Here is a 23,126-nt window from a genome sequence, read left to right as displayed (position 1 = left end):
GAACGGCGCTGCACATAACACTGCCAAAGCCACTGAGGTGCAGTTCATCATTATGCTTGACCAGATTGGGCTGTCTTAGTTGGATCCAACAACAATATGCTGCAGAATCAACTGCTTCAACAAAGCTGGCCCACACAGGTAACGGGCTGGGGTGTTTGTGGCTTTGCTGTGGGATCCAGCCCCTGAACTAAGAGAGGCTACACAACCAGGGCTGCTCGCTGTGGAACATTGTAGCTACGCCGGACACATTGGTAAGTAAAAAAGGAAAAGAAACCAAACAAAAAAAAAGCAGGTGTGGAGCTCGGCAGCATCAGTATACAGTAGGTGCTTTCCTGTACCTGCCAAACACTCATTTTTGAGAGGTAGAGCATTGAATAGAGGTTCCACACTCATCATTTATCTTTAAATAATCCTATAGAAGTGCCTCATACATATTAGTGAGAATTAATCCAATATTTAGTATTTACTATGGTATTGCATGCGCCCCATGCTGCTGTAAGGCATTTCAGATTTATCCCCTTGCCATGCATCCAGTCAAAAACTCCCAGTAAGAGGTACCGCATGATAAACCTCTGTCACAGGAGCAAGAAATCAATAGCCCCTCTGGGTAGTGCCTGCTTCAGGAAAACTGTCAGCCTAACCTGAGAGTGGCAGCAAGATTTATTCACCCTTTTAAACAAGGTGAACAGGTTCCAGCCAACAAGACTGATCCAGAAAGTTATTTGGTGAAGCAGAAGACAGTGCAGAGAGCTTCCCGGCCTAAGAAGGAAGGCTTTTAAGATTCATACTGATCAGCAGCCTGTTCAGCATTAAACTAAGGAGCATGAACAAAAATGCTGCTGTCATAACCGCTCAGGCAATAAAGGGTTCAGTAGCAGTAGATGGTACTGACATAATTTAACAGTTCACTAGAATTTGAAGACCAGGTTTGTTTCTGTAATTGAGCAGATTCTGCCTAAGCAAGCAACTTTTACAGAAGCTGTATAATGCCACAAAAATCTCTGTGGAGCTGTACTGTCAGAAAGACACAGGCTGACAGTACATACAGAAACACATGCAAGCTCCAAGGGCAGCCTGGCACAGGGGCAGGTTCTGGTGTCTGCAGTCACTTGAGCCAATGAAAAACCTTATCCTCTATGCTGGAAGTTTTGCAAAGGGAGTACTAAGCAGATCTACTTGCCCAGCTCCTTACTACACAGGACTACAGCCGAAATTGCTAAGACAAGAGTCATTTCACAGCATGATTGTTCTGAATTTTCCAAATTGTGTACTTTGCAGATCTCACTTTTGCTATCTCAGTTGATTTCCATGCCGTAAATTAAGTCAACTGCGTTACATCAATGTATTTCTACTTGTCCTACAGCACAATTAAGAGACAGCTAAATAAACATGCCCATGCCATTTATTTCTCAGAAAGACCAGAAGCAAAAGGTGAAGTTATCTTCTGAGAACTTTCTTGGTTTGATGAGCAAACACCTGCTGGTAGAATATTCCAAACGGAAGATGTTTCCAAGACTGTGGCCAATACTGCCTAGGCTGTTTTTGGACATCTGAAGCCTGATGCCAAATCCCATCCTGTTACCTCCCAAAGGCAGCCTTGTGCACTGGTCAGACCTTCTGTGAAGGCTGTAACTGTGCTTTACGAGAACTTCCCTGCCTGAGGTGGCGGGCCAAGGAAGCCCCCAGCTTGCTTGGTGGCAGCCCGCGAAGGAGCAAGACCGAGCATCTTCTGGATGTTCTGCAAAAACAAGAACAGAAGAGCAGGATAGTGTCAGACCATGATGAGGGACACAACGAGGAAGAAATCCCAGCTCTGTTTACAAATACAACCTTCCTGCTAGTTTCAACAGATTCAGGTTCTCACCCACATAGCCTTACCAATCCAGCTACTATATATTGGACCTCTACCCTATACATTCAAAAAAGCTTAGCACAGAGCCAAACAGCCATCCACAGTGGCTACAGTTGGAGCTGGGCCACCCTCTCCCACCTTGAAGGCATTCTGATCATTAAATCCACATTTGGGTTAAGGGTTCTTTTCTACCTCCAGCTAGACACCACACAGTCAGCTGGCAGGTACCTCATCAATGTTTTTGCACACAGGTTGGTTTAAAATCAACTTATAATAGTTATCTTTGTGATTTAACTGCACTGCACACAGGAACAGGTTCCTAACATCTGCTTGCAGGTAGAACCAAAGCAGTCCTCTGTTTTCACAAGTTCCAGAAACCACTGTTGATGGCAGCCATCAGAGCCTGAGGGTCTGCAAGCTGGCGAGGAAGGCTCTCTCCTAATGCAGTTGGAATCTGGGTCAGCAACATGGCAACCAGAATGCGTGCCAAGTTCAAGTCAGGAGCTTAGGCACAGAATTAACATGAATGCTAGTGATGCAGACAGAACAATGGTTTGGTGGAGTCATGTAGTATATAACAGGATATATGCAGCAAAACCCAAAAACACACTATTGAGGTGACCTCATCTGCATCTAAGCAGGGTGTTTCAGTGGAAAACAACAAACAAGGAAATAATTAAGTAGCAGAGGCAGGCATTAGCTAAAAACTCACAGCAGAATATTTAAAAGTTTGATGTTTTCCTCTATTTGTAGTTGCACTGTTGCAAAATTTAAAAGGCATTTCACAAAAAGAGCTGCCATTTTTTTTCTGGTTTTATCCTTCACTGTAAATAACTACAGCTCAAAATGCTGCTCAGGCAGTGCTGGCAAGACATCTGATGCAAGGGGGAAAAAAAAAACCCGACTGTGTCCCCTTCACGTCACCATCTGAGTCCTGGCTATCAAGACTACAAAAGGAGGAAGGAGGATTTTTTTTTTTTTGGAGAGGACATTCCAGTTTGAAGAAACTGTCAGAACAGATCAGATACCAAGGTCATAGAATTCTTGAACTTTTTGATCATGGAAGGACAACAATCTGAAAGAAGAAGAAAAGGCAGACAGAGCTTCATAATTCCACAGTAGCTAAATTAAAAAAAAAAAATTGGGAATCATTCCCGGTGGAGACTATGGAAAGGAAGGTTTCAGCCCACACACAAGCATAAAAGTTAAGGAGAGGAACACTGGAAAAGGAATTACATCAGGTTTAATCCATGGCCTCTGTAAATCAGCCACTGGTTGATATTGAGCAACTGAATATATATGAAAGCATTTCACTGTGGGAGATTCCTCTGTGTGGTTCCTCTTCCCAGAGCTTCCTTAGTCAAGAGATGGACAGAGGTAGAAAAAAGAACCTAACCGATAGATTCAGCAACACCAGAGGGTGCTGCAGAGTCAGCAGCAGGCAGGACTGGGATCCTACCAGCTTTGTATTGGCCCACCCATGGAGCAGAGCAGAGATCTCAGCAGAACATCCATGGAAGCAAAATAGTGTGCACTGACTCCTGTTCCTTTAAGTATCAAGAGAGAGGATAATCACAGTGCTAAAGTTTACTCCATCTGCCTGAGCAGTTCCAAGAGGAAGAGAGATGACAGCTTGACTGTATGTAGATTCAAGACTAGAGTCACTCCACAGCATTATCCTTCTATACTAGTCCCATCCCTCCTGTGGAAGGCAGCTAGCCTCCTGTGCTAGCAGCAGAGCAAGTTCTGCTGGACTGCAATCCTGAAGTCTACGCAGCTGGAAACACCAGGGCTGGTCCAAGGTCCAGAAGAAGCCTGTCCTGTCTACTCTGCACCACATTGCACAAGGAAGCCTGCAGAGTCTACTTTCAACACAAACAAGACCATCACCTTCAGGAACAGGAAGGGAACATAAGACTTAAGGATCCAAATTCCTCATCTGAGCTCTTCTGAACTTTCCTCAGATGACTGCAGGAAGGCCAGGAGCTGCTTCTGCTTTTGTCTTAGAACCCAGAAGGGTACTCAAAACAAGGAGCAAGTAGCTCCCTGTCCCAAGATCAGGCCATGTGGGAAAGTGCACTCCTAGCAGTAGGAATAATTGTTGGCTCCCTTTCCCACTGGGAATACATTTCAGAGAGAAGCAGCCTCATCTATAGTTCAGGCCTGTGTGAAAAGGAAATGAAGACCAGCAAATGCCTGAGGAACAGCAACATACTCTTCACAAACAGCACAGGTGAAGGCTGGGAGCTCTGCAACAGGCACAGGGACAGAGGATAACCCTGACATTATGCCTCCCGCCCAGCCCAGCAGCAGACTTTCCCAGCTGAAACCCAACAGCTCAAGGACCCTAGGAAGGCCTCTCCCAGCAACCCTCCTCTCTCCAAACAGGAAGGCCTGAGGAACTAGGGGACAGGATTTACGTGCCAGGGAGAGCTGGGAACAGTGCAAAGGAAGTTACTCACTGTGAGTTGACTATTTTGGGAGATGTTGGCCAGGTCACAGGCAGCAAGCTTCCCAGTCCGTGTTTGAAGAGTTTATCACCCTCACATGCCTGAGGACCATGTGAAGACACTGCCTGATGCTGCTACTGCCCATCCCACTAATGTCAATTTAATCACCATCCAGTTGTCTCCCTACCCTCACGTACTCCCCTGCATTTCCCTCCAGGTCACAGGTTTGGGTTTTTTTTCCCCCCACACATGCAAGACCTTCTCTGCTTCTAAGCTCCATAGGGTCATCTCTCTACCCAGCCTTTGATCCCTTCACCGGCAGTTCCAGGATTTAAGGGAAGGCTGAGGGATGTATGGTTTCCTTAGTTTGTTTGCAACTTCTTCCCTGACTTTTGGTACACCTACACTCCTCCTCTTGTGTCAGCAGCATCAAGCCAGACACTAACTCCTACACCAGTTCTCCCTCCTTTGAGCTAACAGCTGTTTTGAAGCTGACCTGGCAAGATTTCCCCCTTTTGCACATAGTGAAACACAAAGGGTGACAAAGCTTTCACCTCCAAGGTCATTGAAAGCAAGGAAAGCAAGGCTTTGGCACCATTTTAAGCCCTTAATTACATTCTTCCCCTCTCCCCTGGCCCCTCACAGCCCTTCAAAGTGCTCTTCCCAATGCTGTTATCAGTTCTTTCAAATAGTAATAAAGCCAAGAGCAGGATGCCAGCAATCACAGCTTCAGTTCCTAGCTTTTGCACAAACCAATGTGGCCAGTCTCTGCCCTTCCCTCCATGTATCGAGGAGGAAGAAACTGAGCTGCTTAACAGCTGGAGAACTGCAGGTATAGTTAATGATGATCACATAGATAAGGCAGCACTATGAAGACTGCAATCTAACACTTCAGAGCAAGAAAACCCTTCTCCAAAGCAATAAAGTAACTTCTGTCCTCCACAGAGCCATCAGCACGAACTCTCAAGCACAATGGCAATTTTTGTCTGTCCGTCCCCCCCAAATTTCTTTTGAAAGCCCAATCCACTGTGAACAGCTTGGCATTTCTGCCCAGAACCAGACCAGACCACCACTCAGTCCATGCAGTCTACTGATTTCACAACAGGCACCATCAGGAAATGCCCAGGACTAGAACTAACCACAGGTATTATGTCTTTGGACCAAAAAAAAAAATCCATGGGGGATTTTTCAGCAAGGGAGTTCCCCATCAGCCCAATGGGTGCATAAAAATCTTGCTGATGGTGCTATTTAGTTTCACATAATAATCTGCAACATTGAAAAGAAGAGACTTTCCATGTAACAGGTGAGTAACACAGAGCAGCACCAGATAAGATTGCCTGAAGGAACAGCATCAGACCACAGCACCCTGAATTCCTGGGAAAATGATCCCAAGAGCTAAAAACGTCTATTTTCAAAGCAGCAAACAATGCTCCAGTTACTGGGAAGTGAAACAAAATTTGTCTTGGAGTAAACAGAATGAGGAAGCCCCTGGCCTTTGGTACTCTGAAGCTGGCACCACTTGGAGTGAGGGGTGGGCCAGATGACCTCCAGGTGACCCTTTCAATGCAAGTTATTCTCCAGTTTGTCATCTGCTTTTGCACAGGACCAGGCACAGGTCCGTTTCAACACAAGCACCCAATACAGAAAGCTATGGAGAATTCAATTCACTTGCATGCCCTTTGTGACTCAAGGAACTCTCTATTATTAAGCCGCTCCATCAAGCTTATCCAGCTTTCTGACAGCAGCTGGCATAACACATCACTTCCCTTTGCTTATCTGCTTTAAGTCTTTCTATGCCCCCTGGCACTCCCTGAGGAAAAGCAACAAGTCAGTCAAGGAGAAAAGCAGCAAGAACTCAGGAAGTGAATTAAAGAAAAGGGAAATATAAATACAGAGAAGCAGATAATTTGCAGCTAGTTGCACCAGCATTCATCCAGACCCCACAGCCTATTAACTTATCCCTAGCACTCTCTGGGGAAATTTGGAAAACAACATAGACTTCTGATTGCACTGAGAAGGCCCACTTGTCCTCGGCAGCCATTCTGCCACTTATGCTGCTAGTAAACCTTCGTGAACAGGCACATTCCATATCCTCACTGATGCTTCTCTTTTCATAAGATGGGACTAACCAGCTCTTCTGGAGAGCTATGTGTAGCCTACTCAGCTTATCATACCAGACCCCCTTTCTGTGTCACGTCCATAACACTGTGAGAGACTTGACCCCAAAGATAAAGCTCTTCAGACTCTGGAAAAAAAAAAACTCAAGCAGTTAGCAAAAATCAGGAAGGACAAACCCAAAAGAATAGGTTTTACTCTTTCCTCACTTTTCTAGCAAATTTATGGACTGCTTAAGCCTTTATAGAACCTCAAGCCACCAAGAAAGTTTCCCCTGAAGATGCTACACTTCTCTTTTCTCCTATCACTGTAAAAGTCAATTACTAACAGGCAGTACTTAGATTGGCCTCTGATGGAGACAGTCTCTTTGTATGGCAATCCACAAAGTTATCAGACACACACATGGAAAGAACCCATTTCTGCCAGTGCTGTTCCAGCACCCTGGTGCAAGTCTCCAGCCAAGTCTTCCACGTTGGTCCAAGACAGTGGTTGTTTTTATGACCCCAACCTAGAATTGCTTTGGATATTGAGCACAGGAATGAAGGCAAACACAGAGACCACAAACAGATCAAATATTATACGTGCAAACCTAGAGAGCAATAATGGACTCCTCATTATGGACGGAGATGTGCTTTCCCTGCTCCAGGCATGCAAGAGTTAGCAACGTATTTACCTGTCTGATTGACATTGTGCAGAGAATGTAGAGGAAGATGAAGGAGCAGTCAGTGTAATCCTCACCCAGAAGGTTGCGGTGGGAGAGACCTTGGATGTATGAGAGGGGGATAAACGGAAGCTTTGCCACAACTCGGCCATCAAATCTGGAAAAGAGAGCACTGGATCACAACTGGGGACAGTAAAAAAGTCTTTGGCTATAGAAAGAACAAATGAGCACCTTCAACAGGCCACCAGAGCAGGTAAGACAGCATGGAAGGCTAAAAAGGCATGCTGCTTTCTCCAGCCCACCTCTATACACACTACACCAAGGAGGCTAAATACACCTCTCTCACAAAGCCCTCCACACCCAGTCATCCACAGGGTAAGCAGGCTTCCCTCAATAACAGTTTTGCCATAGTCAGAGCCAAAGTCTTTCACAGTGATTTAAGTGATCAGCTGGACAATCTGTTGGTTCATAAAACCTTGCTCAGTGTTTTGCAGTTTACTGGTGCATTTTATTTAAAAGTCAAATATAGCAGATAACTTCCCAGAACCCAGTCAGCGCACTTGAATAGAAGATGGATGACTATCACCCTACTGTACGGCAGTTAATGCAGGATGGACTCTTTGCTTTAAGCAAAAGAGCATTTTTTTAAGCAGACCATAAACCAAAGACACCTTTTCCTTTCCTAGAGCAGCTATACTTCTCAGCACAAGAAGGATGCATAAGAGAGCCATCGACAGAACACTTTTTAATCTTCTCTGCATTAGCTCTGAAGATAACAGCAGTACAGAGGCAGGATGATACTGCATATTCCAAGTAGCCTGTCCCGCTCCTGGAATTCCTCCAGCTCCACATTCTAGGGCATCAGGCAGAGTGTCAATTCTGGCCAGTTTGCAAAGATTTCTCCCAACCCAGACAGTGAACCTAGTCTTTTGAAGTAAGCCTGTAAGATGCCTCATCAGCATGTGCATATTTGGATATTATTTTCTCTGCATGTGCTGATTTTCTAACAGGTGTTTCTTGTTTCAAGAGATCCTAAATGGGCCTTCTTTCCTGTGGAGGTGCATTCACACAGCTACAGCTCAAACACACACCAACTTTGTTTACATCTCACAGGCAGTTTGGCAAAAGAGCTAGGAACGGATGTTTATCTCCCTGCAACATCCCCCAGTGGCTTAACATTATGCATTATTCCTGCTGTGAGAGTGACAAGTACTTCAGCAGTAGCACCCTGAGATACCTGCTTTTAATTCCAGCGGGTTTTCACAGTTATCGTGAAGGGGTACTGAAATGCACAATTCCTAGAGTACAGAGAATTGATTGCATTAAAAAGTTTCTGAAAAGAGAAAATTGAGACACACAGAAGCTAATTCCTCTCCCAGGAAAAATCCCATCTGCTTGGAGGCCACCACTGCTACAGATCTCACTGCCCTAGTGTACCTTTTAAGCCACAACAGTCATTCAGCTGCTCATCTTCAGCACAGCATTCTGCTCTTTGGGTTTAAACCAGCGTTCTTGACACTTACATATCCTTCCAGCATGGTCCACCCTGCCGCACCATTACTGCTGACACTCTAAGGAAGAGAGCCAGTCATCTCAGCAATTTCCATTTTGGCTAAGCTGGCACTTGGCAAAGGTGACCTGCCCAGCCACAGAGCAGCAGTGTCTGCATAATACTTGTCCAAAGGGTGGCACATCATGCTACTTCCATGCAATTCCTTTTGTCCCCCAGACCAATGAACTCATTCAAGAACAGGAAAGGCAAGCAAACGAGGCTACAGCCATTGCAGGTGTCAGCCACCCTTTTCCTCTTTTTCATACCACACCCACAGCGCCTCCATGGATGACCTGGCCATAGCAGCTTCCCAGAGGGAGCCTAAGAGCCTCCTGAATTCATAACTGAAGTACTCTCCTCCTGAGACAAGCAGCTGCTCTTCATGCTATGTCAAGAGAATGACAGTATAGATGTAATAGAATGGTTTGATGGAGCTGGCTATCAGCTTCAAACAGTGCAAGTAGTACAATCCACCAAAGCTGCCATTCAGATACAAATGCACTAGCTACCTTGTAGTGAGACCAGGAGCAAAAATTTACCTATCTAGCCCCAAAGGCAGGACAGCCAAATCTTTAGATTTTAATTCGATAGTCTCAGCTATTGGCAAGAACCCATTTCAATTTGAACTACCAGTGAGCTCTCTGGATAATCCTGCTGTTCATGTTCATGTTCCCTCTAAAGAAGGAGACAGTTAAAGGAAAGATATGTCCAAAAGCTTCGTGTCAACTCTGTGGCTTATAGCATGGTCCCTGTGGGCAGGAAACCTCAAAATTGGAGCTAGACAAGTAAACTTGGTGGTCTTAAAACAGATGAAACCAATAAACTTATTTTTTTAGGTTAACATCTATGGAAGGAGGAACCACACAGAATTTAGCCAAAATCAATTCCTTCCTAAAGCTCTTAATGAGCTTGCAGTCCTATGACATTTGTCAGTCATAGCATACTCTGAACTGCCTCTTCCCACCCTAGGAAAGTGGGCAGGGTAGTACGGGGGGTTTTAGTTTGTTTTTCAGTCTCCTTCAGGGGCAGGGATGGTGGTGGGGTTCATATTGCACCCAAATAGCTAGGCAAGCACTTGAGCACCATAAATCCCCCACAGACACTATACTGCTGGACACATGACTCATGAGGCACCTCTATCCCCACTCAGGGCTGCAGTTAAATGAGACATCCATGAATCAAGATTGTACCCAAATTATGAAGTCCTTTAGTGTTGTGTTCCTCTGCTCTGTTTCACAGTGTTCCAGAGAATGCTAGATGCTAAAGTCTGACCAAGCTGAATAAATAAAGAATCCACACAGTGGCACTGCTGTTATGATGTTACCCCCTGTTTGCAATTTATCCACCCACAGATCTGCAGTAAAATAACAATTGACTGTATCCTGGGGGCTGCCAGCACAGAGGCCAAAGGTTTTGGTGCCCAAGAACATAAAATCCTGCTTGCAGGACAAGTATATTGCCCAGATATTAAGCAGCCTCCCAAAGGTTATACTAACCATGTTTATCTTCAGATTTAACAGCCAATGGGAAGTTCACATTTCAAGAGTGAATCAAGTTTCAGAAGTCAAGCAGAGTCTTTCAGTTTTGCATGTTTGAAACGAAGCTGTCTATAACCATGAAAAAATAATTTGGACTTTTCTTGTCTCTTTTTTTGTTTTTTAAACTAGACCTATCCCAGGTCATTTTTAAAACAATGAAAGATTAGAGCCCATGCCTGGACCTGTTAGTATCTTGACTCTGATCACCTTAAGTAGGACAACAACGAACTCTGCGATTACAGCTCTTTTCTAAGGGCAAGGGAGCTGACACAATTTTGCTTGCGAGAGTATTCTTTGGTCACACTATTATAGCAAAGCCAAAGAAGCTGAAGACTGTAGCTGCTTACCCGACATCTACCAAACTTGCCCTTTGCAATATACTCCCAAGCAGAAAGGATGTTCGTGTTGCATCTAGATTGAATGCAATTTGTTCAGTTTGATTGGATATTGCATGCAGTGTTCCCTCTTGAGCAGAACACAGGTGTGGTGACCAAACAACCGCACCTTCATATGAGATATTGATCCATTTTGTACAGATAAGTTATGGTTATTGGATGGACTCTGTCACTGTAACACTTCAGGTGTTAGAGGGAAGGTGGAAAATATATTCACCATGAAAACTGAAGAAAAATCCAGAAAGCTGATACTTACATGGAGTTAAACATTCCCATCAAGGCAGTAAAGCAGAAGCCAATGGCAAACATGGATTTCATCCGAACCTGCAAGCAGAACAGGCAGAGATAATCAGAACAGGCCTACGCTGAGGGATTAAGGGCTTACACCCTTAAGAACAGGCTTTGTACAGCATCACTCGAACCTAGAAGGAAAAAAGATGACCCAGAAGGCCAGAGGGATTGTAAAAGTGACTGGAGAGCTCCCAAAGAAAAGTTTGGTCAACAGCTGGGTACAAAGGCAGCCAGAGAGTGAACCAGTCATGTGAAGAGCTGCTTCAGGGTCGGGGAAAAAGCAGTGCTCAGGAACCATCCTGTTATCTTCCACAGGTTGGGTTTTTGTTTTTCCCCTTAAGCCTATACAACCAATCAGCAGAGGATCATTATGAAAATAGAACATACAAGAGGACATCAGATAAGTTAATTCTACTTTGAAAACATCATGGAGATTTACAAAGATGAAAATAGCTAAGGCTGGGCATGAGATAAGGCAGTAACTGCTGGAGAATTCTGTGGCTCATACTAAAATCTGTAGCTAGAGATAATCCAGAAGGACCTTTCAGGAGGAAAAGCTGCTATGTCTGTCAGTTGAACAAAGTCCTTCTGTTGGAAGGCTGACTGAAGCCCTGTTCAGCAGTTGAGAGCTGGCTTTAATTTTCTTACCATTGACAAGTCTCTGTTGTTGTTCTTTAGTTTCTCTTCTTGTCTCTCTGGAAAGACAAAAACAACAACAGTTAAAATCAGTTATACCAACCTAGAAACCAGAGTGTTTTCATTTCCAGGAAGACTTAACCTTCTTGGCTCTCCAAACAAAAAACACTTCCAAAATAAACTCCAGCTTTCTATATCAGACAGTAGAAAGTGAAAAACTGTACATAGTCAACTTCACCACCACAGCAACGTGCAGCAAAGCAGGCACAAAAGAGGAGGTGGCTAGGATCACACATTCAGCACTTTTGAAGAAACGCACACAATGCCAAATTTGCTAACTCAACCAACTAACACAGTAGCATGAACAATGTTGCCAGAAAACAGACAGTGCCTCTATATCACACTTCCAAAAGAGAGCAGTCTCAATTTGCTGCACACCAGGATCATCATTATAAATACATTATATAAGAAAGGATTTTGTTTTGGAGGTGTCAGAAGGGACTCCTAAGCCGTACACAGAGTTGGGAGGTGCACCTCAGCAAGGCTAACATCCTGCTGGTCCTAGTAATGAATTTTGGACCCTTGTCACACCTAAAAGATTCTTCAAAAAAGAAAAATATGTTCTATGTGAATTTCAGTAATGCATGTGTTATTAGGCTTTGCAGAGAATACTTTAAAATACTGCTTCAGAACTTTAGTTTGTCCTTAAGTCACCACAAACTTCAAACATGCCCAGTTTTCTGAGAGGGTATTTTCCATGCCCCTTGCTGGAGGACTGCTCTGGCCTTGAGCATTACCCACCACCTGTCACCTTTCTTGCCCCACATCCCCATCATCCCTTGTCCACTACGCTCCTCTGAGGCTGAGGATCCAGAGGGGCAACCAGGGCCTGGAAGCAACACCTAGCTGAAGTAAAGATGTGGACGATGAAGAAATGTACAAAGAACAGCATGAGCAAAGAAAGAAGGGATGCAGGACTGTCAAGGGCTATCCGGCATGTGAGTTGCTCAGTGGATCCCTGCCAAAGTTTCACTACAAGAGGCCTAGGGCACAGAAGCTCAACAGTTATCTTTCAAGCCCTCACTAAATACAGGGGCTCACAGTAAGTGTATGAAAAGCAACAGCAACACCCCTACCCAATTTCTTAGAATCTTCATTGCTATTTTCAGTTGCTCCTAACTACAAACCATCCACTCTGGCAGGAACTTTCCAGACACCTGCTTCCTGACCCAGGTGGAGAGTTTTGTTCTGGGACATTTCAGCAACCACAGGCCAGCACTTTAGGAATCACATTTGGCACAAATACTTGTTTTTTCCCCTCTGCTACATAACTCACCATCTATCTAGATGAGCAAAAGGTTACATAGGGATAAAGAATACAGCCCTGATGCCCCAATATACCTGACATGTTTCCCACCCATTTCTATAAATTCAACACAAACAGGCTCCAGGTGTCTTACCGCCTTACATAAATGGTCTATTCCTGCCCAAGTCATACGTAAGCAGCCTTTAGATACTTTGCTATACATCTGGCTAGAGGCACAGTGAAAGAGGACCAGGTCAATAATCAGCACCCTGGAGTCCAAAATCATCTTATTCTGCTCATTGGAACACAAACCATGAGGACATAGGGATACAGCAATAATCATATTTGCCAGCATTGGGGTTTGTTGGTTGGTTGGTTTGGTTTTGCTGTCTTCCCAGCACTCATGGACTCCTGGGAACATCACTGCCTTTTCTTCTAGGGGAACATGAACACAGAAAGCAGTAGCAAAGTTTAAGCTAACAAATGCACTCCTTAAACTGAAACGACAGAAAGCTGCACCATGATGTTAAAGGTGTCCTTTTCCAGCAGTGTGAAAGGTGATTTAGACACATGACTGAAGTCCGTTCACTTCACACTTAAAGTTTGATAAGTAGGAAACACCAAATTAAGCCTTCCCATGGAACTTTCACCCTACCTCCTTGTGCAGACACATGATTCATCCCTTACATAACCAAGTAATATCACACACACCCCTCCTGCCTTATTCTGTGCACAAAACAGATGGCAACTGAGGCAGGTCTGTAACACAGCTGTGACTTCTCTGTAAAGTCTCAGCTCATTATTTTATTTTTTTTAACTAGAAAGCTAGGATTTAAAAGACCTCCAGCACAAGTAAATTTGCTGTTACAACAATCCTACATCTTGCACAATGATTTGACATCCAGTAGGTTACAGGGATCAGAGATTTCAAAAGCAGTTAACAGCTGTGAGTCATTTGCTGGACAGACATCCAGCTTGACATTTAGGGTCTGATTTTTCAGAAACATTAATAATTCAGCTTTGCCTGAAAACAAATGAGACACTGAAGTTATGCAGCACTTGCAAAAAAAAAATCAGAAAATCAGTCTCAGTCTCTTAGGCTTGGCCAGCAAACATCAGAACAAACAAAATCAGTGGTCATTTCCCAAGTTCTGTTCTTGGTCCCTTTGTGCTTTGTTTTTCATTTGCAAAACAAGATTATTTCAGCATATAAAAAAATTGGTGAAGCATCTGAATTCCACAGATTCTACTATTAGTTTAGTCCAAGCACAAGTAAAATATTCTCTGCTGGGAACATAGCTTGAACGGTGCCCTGCAAAAAAGTCATTGCCACACATTCAAGAGTGACCATATGTAACAACAGCATGTGACATTAAAAAGTTGCCTTATCCACCAAGTAGTATTCATCCCATGCACAGATTATTCAAGATTAAGAACTGAAAATGCACAAGAGGAAGAATTTTGGCTCTTGTCCCTTCAAGAGTCTAGCGATAACAGGTTTTATACCTAGGGAGAACTGTTTGAAGATATGTTTATAATTATTCCCAAGCTTTGTACAGATCAAATGACTAATCCAGCTACCTGGTGTTAGAGGAATGAGGAAACCAACTCCCAGGAGCTCTCAGAAGTGTTCCTGCCACAATTTCTGTAACAGTTTAACTGAGCTTTGCTGCACGTATTACTTTAGAGTCCTGCAGATAGCAGAACTTTCTAAAGCTCATGTCCATTAAACACCTACCACATTTTTATTGCATAGTTCAGTACTTAGAGTTACCTTTACCCGGAAAGACTTAATCTTATTGACAATGAAAAAGAATGGAAAAATAAAACACTGCTTAAAATTGAGCAAAACTAATTTAATGAAATTTGAAATAAATCTAAGTGCAGTTAGAGGTAACATGCAAACACTTTCTGCTCTGAAGCATTCAAATAAAAAAAATCCAAAAGTCACAGTCATATAGTCATACAGCTATTGCAAGCTGACAGTGCACTGCAGCAAAGAGCTTTGACAACAGAAGTTAATAACAGTCATGGATATAAAGGCTCAAATCAGAGAGAAAGGCAACCAGTTCAGCAAGAAGTTTTGCTCTTCTCAGTGATGCTACCCCTCTCTGCATTTGACTACAACCATCAGAAGGCTAGAGATGTCCTGTCTTGAAAGAGTAAGGCAGAAGTGTTCATCTAGCCAAGAATCAGATCTTGTACCACTTTAAATAAATAGTTTTGAAAGGAAGGAAAGGCTAATCACTTCTATAAGTTCCTCAACCTTCCCTCATTCCTGGGTCACCACACTCTTCTCCCAGTCTTACCTATTTTCTTTTTCTGCTGTCGGCCTGCTGATTCTGTTATCGTTTCCTTCTTCTTTTCCACTGCCAAGCGAAAAGATAGACAATACATCACTTCTGCATAGGGATACCACTACCCCTTTTCCACACAAAGAAAACATGTTATTCCTTTAGAGGACAAGGGCACAAAAGGAAGCTAGGTATGACTAAGAACATATTCAGAATCAACAAGTTATGAACCACCAAGGCTGATTCCACCAAACAATTATTTAAAAAAAAATTCAAAACCCTGGATGAGAGATCAGAATATTTAAATAGTTAATTTTAAACTCTGTCAAGAGCCCATTACATTGTTAACTGCGCAGTCTGGGGACAATTTTGGCTCAAATGACCCTTGCTGATTTGCCATTAGTACTAGACAGTACTTTTGATTCAGCAAGTGTAATGAAAAGAGCTTTGTGGTGAGCTCTGCTCCCGATTATCTGCAGTGGGAAGCAGAATACAGGAAAGCCTGTGTTCTCGTACATCCCTACTTCACAGGCAGGCATTCTCAGGGGAAATGCTGTCCAAGCAGTCAGCTGCAGCCTCTCCATTCTTCAATTAATTAGTACTGAAGCATTTTCAATATTTTAAAGTAGGAGCCTAAGCTCAAAGTTACTAAGACCCCAAATCAGACACTCACCAAGCATCTGCAACCAACTACCACTGCAGCAAAAAAGGCCAACATAAAGCCAGCATAGTGAACTTATAACACAGTAAATGGGCTGCTCATCTGGAAATGCTCTTCTGCTGACAGCAAGAGCAGCTTTTCCAAAAGGTAAGAGACATTTTAGTTCAAGACCTGTAACAAGAATACTACAAGAAATGAGGATGATACAGCATGGTTATGGTCTAACAACAGATAGCAACCTTTTATTTACTCTAAACTCTATGTAACTGTACCATATCTACTCTACCAAGGAATAGACTTGGCTTGTCATTAGCTCACAGAACCAGCTTAAAGACCTGAGCATTTAGAACTCTTCTCCCATGCGAAGTATTAGCTGAGCACAGATCCAGCCTTTAAAGTCACACAAGGATTTGTAGTGCTAGCCTCTGAAATGCCTGTGATACACGAGTCAGTCACAACTGCTAAGAAAACCACACTAGCCCAGACAAGATACTTAAACATAATCTCTTCCATGGTAATGTAACAAGACAACTGTTTTTTTCCCCCCAAGAACAAGCATACCTCTGATGGACAGGCTAGCACAAGGGGCAAAAAACAGGGAAGTCCGCTTAGAGGGAATGCTGGAGAGAGGTGCCAGATGACACAACGCACCCAGCACTCGCAGAATGCTCTCTCCATAACCCTCCTTATGCTAAATCCAGCCAGGGAATCCTGATCAGTCCATCCCAACCCTAGTCCACCTAACTCCATCGCCCCCAAGTCTATACCCAAATGCAGAACACTTGGACTCTTTTCAGGCCTGCCTATTGCTCCCAGCCCTAACAAGAGGGGTCCTCCAGACCCCAGTTTCACTCTAGACAGAACTATTAAGCCTTATGCCAACTCTGAGGTACTCTACAGCCCTACTCCCCTTACGGTTCAAGCAGAATAAATAACTGTCAGGCAGTCTAGCAAGCCTGTTCAGGGAACATACATGACAACACAGCAGCTATTCTAGAGATAGCCTTCAGCCTTGTAAATTTACCACTACATTTCCCCCAGAACACTTCCTATAATCTCTGCATCAGTCTCAGACAATGAGACTGCTTTCTCTAGAAAGGACAGGAAGAGATGAAACTAAGGACTGTGAGTTACAATGTCTGCTCAATCACACTATTTGGCCCATTTGTTTTTGCAAATCCTAAGGACCGCAAGGACTCTCATGGGACAGCTTAAAGATCTCCAATGTGTTTTTTCCTGTTTCAGATGTGTTAGATAACAGTTGAAAGGTGTGGCTCAAGTGGTCTACTTTGCAAGTTGTCTGTAAGCCATCAGGTCAGCCAACTGTCCTTAGCACGGGGGGGGGGGGGGGGGGGGAACAAAAACAAAGATGAATTTTTAGTGATTCCTTATTCAATTTTACTTTTTTTTTTGTTGGGGGTGGGGAAATCAAACAAGGAGGTTGGAAACTAATTGAGATGCATGAACCTCACATCTCCCTCTTCACAGATTACAGCCTAGATACCAGGAGAGCTATAAAAACAAACAGCATTAAACTCTTACAGCAATCATTAAGCCCCAGAAACTAAGCCCTGCTAACTGCTTTCAGAGTTCCACAGCACAAACACACTAGGACATTAACTCTAAGCTTTCAGCTGGGTATCAACTGCTTCTCAACTTGCTCTTCTGGGACTAATTCTATCCTACACATTTTTGTCAGCCAAGTGGGATTAAAGCGAGGTAGGCAGAGATGCAATCCCCATCTGATACTGCCGTGATGACAAGAGCCCCTAATTTAGGACCTGTGACACAAGCATGACTACACTTCAACTCTTCAGTTTATTTTGCTCAGGGGAAGGCTGGAAAAAGCTAGGCTGGAAAGAACATGCTTTGATAATATTGTTTTCTTACTAGGAGTGCTGACATCATGGTGAAATATTTTTAAGGTAAAACCAGCCCAGGTTTGGCCCCAGTTGTTGTGTGCTGTCCCTTATTGCTGCAACTTGTGTAGGGTGCGCACAGCTGAGTTTGAAAGGTCAGCTGAATTTCTCCTCTGCTCCTTGGCTTCTGATAGAGGCAGGTCCATTGAAACACTCCATGGTCAGACCCTCCTGTTTACCATTCCTCTTAATATCTGATGCATATCTTCTGACTGCTTACCCTCAGCTCCCTTTTCCTCTGTTGTCCTTTATTCAGCCCTTCCTGGGCCTCTCAGATCTCTTCTCTATGGAAGTAAGCTGGGACTTTTTTCCTAATCAATGCTATTGGCTTCCAGTTTACACGAGTATGATTTATTGTTCTATCAGCTGATAGCTCAGACCTTTCTATCATGGCTTTGTCTTTACTCATCCCCCACCATTAATCACCACTTTTAATCTTTACATGTGTTTTTCCTCTCACAGTATTCATTATTCAACCCTACTTCTTTCTTGCTACAGATCAAGTTCTCCACTGCCCTTCAAAAGCAGAAACTGCATCTTGGAACTTACTTCAGGCATCTAAAGGAATGTACATATACAGACACTGGCAACTTATATTCAGAAAAAAAGATGCCAGTATTGATCTCTTACTCCCTCCTGTCCTCCGTTAAGAGGAGGGAAAATTCAGAAAACACAACAGGTCTTTATGCTAACCTTCCCTCCAGCAAAAGACAAAAATTAAGGACAGAAATAAGTCCTCTCAGTACAGATTTGTGTAACTTGTAAAATTATGCTCCCATGAAACCCAAGCTGAAGAAAGTTCCCTCCCTTAGCAGAAGAGGCAGCAGGAGTTTCTCAGAGCATATCTGCTAAAGCACAATATAACAAGAGCCGCAAGACATGTTCGCTAATGTCTGAAGAGTACTTACATTTCTTGCTCTGTTTTTCCACTTCAGCCTTTAATCTCTTGTATTTGTCTGTTCGGTATACCAGCACCCAAGTTATACCTGAAACAAATACTCGGCAAGTAACTAGAGAAGTAAACACCTCTTGCAATAACAGGTATACAAGTTAGCAAATACATATGCACAAAATACACAATATGTCTACAAAAACACATTATAATACGGCAAAAGTATGACAAATCACTGGAAAGTTATATCACCACTCTCCTTCAAAACCCCTTCTCAAGTTCCATGTAGCAATGGTGCCCAAAAAATAAACATCTTTAAAAGTTACCGGCTACCTTACTGAGCACTGTTGTTTTGTGGAACTCATTCGGTCCCTTCATGTTCATATTTACCAGCTATTGCTCACCTTAAAACCAAGAGTTCATTTAGGCAACAAACATCTCTGTGTTCTGTATTTTCATAGCACCTGATTAAGGCCCGAGGAATAATTCCCACTCCTACCAGGACCTGCCCATTAGTAGCAGCACATTTTGAAAAGGCAAACAGAGATATTAGGCTAGAAGAGGCCTCAAGGGATTCTCTGGTCTAACTCCTTGCACTCAAACATGATCAAACAATTTGTGCCATAAGTGCAGAACCAGTGGCTTGTGAACAGTTTAATCTGAGCTCTTACACAGAGCTTTTGGCCTTTTTGGTTTTTTTTGCTTTGGTTTGACAACAGGACTGCGCTACTGAGACCCAAGGATCACCAGCTACAGAGAAGGGAACCCTGTAGATGCTTCTGAGGCCAACACAGCTTTGTACTGTGAAAGGAAACGGGTGCACACATACACCATCTAACCCCAAATGTGATGCAGCAGGGCTCCTAAAAAGCAAGTATTGTATTCCATGTGGGGCTCTCCCTGCACTTGAATGCCCAAGGACGGTGTCTTGCAGCTCTGGTACGAAGGAGATTTTGCGCTATAGCTTAGTGCCAGGAAGAGGGAGCAGCCTCTGACTTTGACTATCCCAAAAGCTATCTATTCAACCTGTCTTCAAAAAGCTGCACCTATTTCAACACCCTACCGTTTCAAAGGCCTTTTCAAGCAACCAATCTAAGCCACTGTCGTTGCAAGTCCAGGCGATTTCTTCACATCCTTCCCACCAGAGTTACAGAAAACCACCAGTGTCCTCTTTCAGGCACACCAAAAACCGTCAACCCACTCTCCCAAGGCTCCTCCTCCTAGACCAAACAAGCCCAGCTCCCACCACTTTGCATCAGAGACCGGTTTTGTTTAAGAGTTATTCGCTGCTGTCCCCCGGGGTACCCCACCCTGCCCACACCGGCCCTGAACCTCCCTTTACACCCCCGCTGTCCCGCCTCCCGCCGACACACGCCCTCCCCCCCGGTGAGCCCAGCCCCGGCCTTCAACCCGCTCCCCTCCAGCGCTCAGGGTCAGCAGTCCCCCCGCCCCAGCCCCGCCCCGAGCCGCTCCAGGCCCTCCGCCCCGAGCCCCCACTGAGCCAGCACCGGCCCCGAGGCCGCTCCGCTCTGAGCCCCACCGCCCCGCGGCAGTCCAGCACTCACCCTCGGCCAGCAGCGCGGTGCACACGGAGATGAAAACGATGAGGAGAGTGTCAGCGAACATGGTGCTCATGGTGGTACCGCCCCCCTCCCCCCCGCCTGGTAACACCGCCGCTCCCCCGGAAGAGGACCCCACCACCCGGAAGCTACCGATGGCCACGTTGCCTAGCAACAGCCGGAAGAGAACTCCCGCGCTTCCGGGAGACGATGCGGGGCTGGGAGAGAAGCCGCGGGAAGAGGGAGGGGTGGGGAAAGCGGCGGCAGACGCTGCGCTGATTGGGCGAGGCGGCTGCCAATGCTGGCGGCGGGGCGCCGCCCCTCCCGCGTGGACCCGGGGAGGGCGGCGTGCCGCCTGTGGTGGCGGCGGGGTCCCCGGGGTACGGTTCTCCTTGGGGAGCAGCGCCGGGGACAGGCACCATCCCTGTGGTCGCGGGGGGGCCGTCCTCCTGCCCCAGCGCCCCCCGAGTCCCACACACCTGGTTCTGGTGGCGGCCGGGCCCCGCGCAGGGCCCTGCGGGCACCAAGGCCCGGCAGGATGCCGGGAGGGCGCTGCTGGCAGCGGGACCTCACCGGGCTCCCTCCCGGACACCCCAGGCCGCTCCCAGGGGAAGACGCGCAGGGCGTTTTGCCTTCACTCAGCGCTCCTGCAGTTGCCAAGGGGTGGCATGGAGCAGCCTTCCTGGTTTCTACAGTTGTGCCCTGGGTGAATTTGCCAGTGGGATCAATATCCTGCTAGCACATGGCAGCGGGAGGCGTTTTCTGGGGCCAGATACTTAGAACTACCATTGCCTGCCCTTTACTGCGATTTGTTGCTGGCCCATTCTCTCCTGATGCAGCCATCCGCAGAGCACTGCATTCACTAATTCAAAGGGCTGAAAGCAGGGCAGTAAATCTTATATTGCTGTGCGCATGTAAAATATTCACAGATGGGATGAGGCTAAGAAGAATGCTAACAAGGACGGTGAAATAATGGCAAGGATTTAGCAGACAGACTAAAGGACGTTTATCGAGGTGCCAGTGGTTACACCTGGAGCAACAGAACTAGACCAAATCCACAAGCTGTAATGGTGTAAGGAGACCTAGAAAGCAGAATTACAGAAAAGGAAACAGGGCAGGTGGGGAAGGGCAGGTTTCTGCCTGTCCTTGCGTAACAGAGGAGCTTGCCATCAGTGGAGAGCAATGCACTGTGGTATTACATGCACAGAGCTGAGTGAAAAGGAAGGTAAAAAGCCCTGCCATAGCCCATAAATTAAGCACTCCATTCAGAAAGAGTGATCAAACTAGTTCAGAGAAGGCAGCACAAGTAATAAGTGAGGATGTGAGATTGGACAGCAAACAAATCTGGAGCCTGGTGGCATTTGCATACAAGGAAATACGAAAGCCTCATGTGTGCAGGTGGCTACGCAATGAGTCAGCATCACTGAAAGTTGCAGCTAAGCGCCCTCTGTGCCCCAAGGAAAGTCCGGTGCTGCTTGTTGGCACAGGGAGCTTTCTGCAACATTTCGGGGGTGGGGGAGAACTGAGGGCAGAACCTGGCTATGAGCAACAGGAGTCCAGTGGGAGTAAGAGCCATCAGGGAGAGGGGGATGAAATTAAGGGTGGATATTTCAGTTTAGGATGGGCAGCGAGAAGGTATTAATAGCTGATGATGTGTCAGGACCCATGTTAATATTTTGTGCCCTGCAGTGTGCCACCTCATGCACTTGGCTGTGCTGATGCCGCCCTCCGCCTTCTCTCCCTCTCTGTAGAGCTCCCTGGCTTTCCTGGCTGTGAGATACACCAGTATCAATCAAGGCAATATTTGGAAGTAGGTTCTCTTATACCACTGTGGGAAATGATTCGCATGCTAACAGTTATTGATACTGAACATGGTCTTTCACAGAACACTTGTCCGGCAGAAGCCAGGCCAGGAGGAAACGATCAATGACATGAACCTCTTTCCTCTCTAGTGTCCGTGCTTTGAACTGGAGGTAGAGGTGACACCGGGCTCTTTGTAATTTCATCCTGTCATTTTGAATCACACCAGGATCCTTACCAGCATGTTTTTTTCAGGCAACAGAAAGAATATTACTCTCAGTGGCATTTCCTTTTTAAAACAGCGTTCTGTGCTTTGGTCAACCTCTAAAGGACAGATGAAGAGTTGGGTGCAGTGTGATTCAGTCTAACAAGCCTGGAATGTGAGAAAAAGGAAAGCATTTGCATAATACGTAGCTCTGGACGCATGAGTTAGGGGCCAGTGCAGTCTAAAAGTATTCTAGATACAGCAGACGTAGTATTTATGGAGGTAACATCAAAACCAGATTGGAGAGAAACATGTCCAAACAGATTTCATGTACGGAAGTCTCCAGACTTGAACTGAACAAAAGATTAAGTTGCTTTGCACAGTATGTTAGTGACCGGCAGCTAGGAAGATGAGTGTGTAAAATTCTCAGGAAAGTCTTGAGGAAAGATGCCATCTAAAACTCACTGGAACTTGGATTTGATTCACTTCCAGTTTACAGCCCTGGCCTGGTTTTGAAAGAGCCATTAGTGTGATCTTTGCAAATTCTCCTTGCGTTCTGTGTAAATAAGCCTCGAATATCCTTAGCTCGTACCCCTCAAGGGCCCATCAAGAGGTGTTTACTTGTCCTTCCCTCTACAAGTGTGTCTGCTCCTGCCATGTGTCAAGCGTCTGGTTTATAAGGGGAACTGGAGATGAAATGCCACGTCGGGCATCCTGCAGAGATGCTCAGCTCTGAGGTCCACAGACAGCATGGTCTGAAACAGCTTCAGCACAGCAGGTTTTGGTCTGCCTCCAGGCAGGGCAGCAGAGAGGCTGGCAGCAGCGAGCATAGGCACGAGGAGAACCAAATAACCTGGACATCACGATGCGCTGAGGGGGTTTTGCCATTCAGATACAAGTGTGTCAGTGTGGGGTAAGAAAGAAGAGCTGTGGATAGCTCCTGGGGCCTGGCGGTGTGTGCAGGAGTCGTGCCCACAGCCAGTCCTTGGAAACTGGCATG

At 45.2% G+C, this 23,126-nt stretch overlaps 1 protein-coding gene across 1 annotated transcript; it reads right to left on the bottom strand.

Moving 5' to 3' along the window:
* Positions 1-1,384: 1,384 nt before the first annotated feature.
* On the bottom strand, positions 1,385-20,291 carry TMCO1 (transmembrane and coiled-coil domains 1). The gene is made up of 7 exons (XM_075096992.1): positions 20,128-20,291; positions 18,579-18,656; positions 15,106-15,165; positions 11,503-11,549; positions 10,820-10,887; positions 7,091-7,235; positions 1,385-1,738 (listed from the first exon to the last, which is right to left on the bottom strand). Exons 1-7 carry the CDS (start codon positions 20,195-20,197, stop codon positions 1,640-1,642), a joined length of 567 nt encoding a protein of 188 aa, XP_074953093.1. The 5' UTR covers positions 20,198-20,291; the 3' UTR covers positions 1,385-1,639.
* Between the last annotated feature and the right edge of the window lie 2,835 nt (positions 20,292-23,126).

Source organism: Phalacrocorax aristotelis, chromosome 6, assembly GCF_949628215.1.
Source record: "Phalacrocorax aristotelis chromosome 6, bGulAri2.1, whole genome shotgun sequence".
Lineage (NCBI taxonomy): Eukaryota > Metazoa > Chordata > Aves > Suliformes > Phalacrocoracidae > Phalacrocorax > Phalacrocorax aristotelis.
Note: the sequence above shows the minus strand (reverse complement) of the source record. Positions and strands in the feature narration are given on the sequence as shown.

Coding starts and splice junctions, on each gene's coding strand:
- TMCO1 (XM_075096992.1), bottom strand. CDS start 20,197: ATGAGCACCATGTTCGCTGACACTCTCCTCATCGTTTTCATCTCCGTG. Junction 18,657..20,127: donor CACCGCGCTGCTGGCCGAGG/GTGAGTGCTGGA, acceptor TATTTGTTTCAG/GTATAACTTGGGTGCTGGTA. Junction 11,550..15,105: donor ACAGCAGAAAAAGAAAATAG/GTAAGACTGGGA, acceptor TTGTCTTTCCAG/AGAGACAAGAAGAGAAACTA.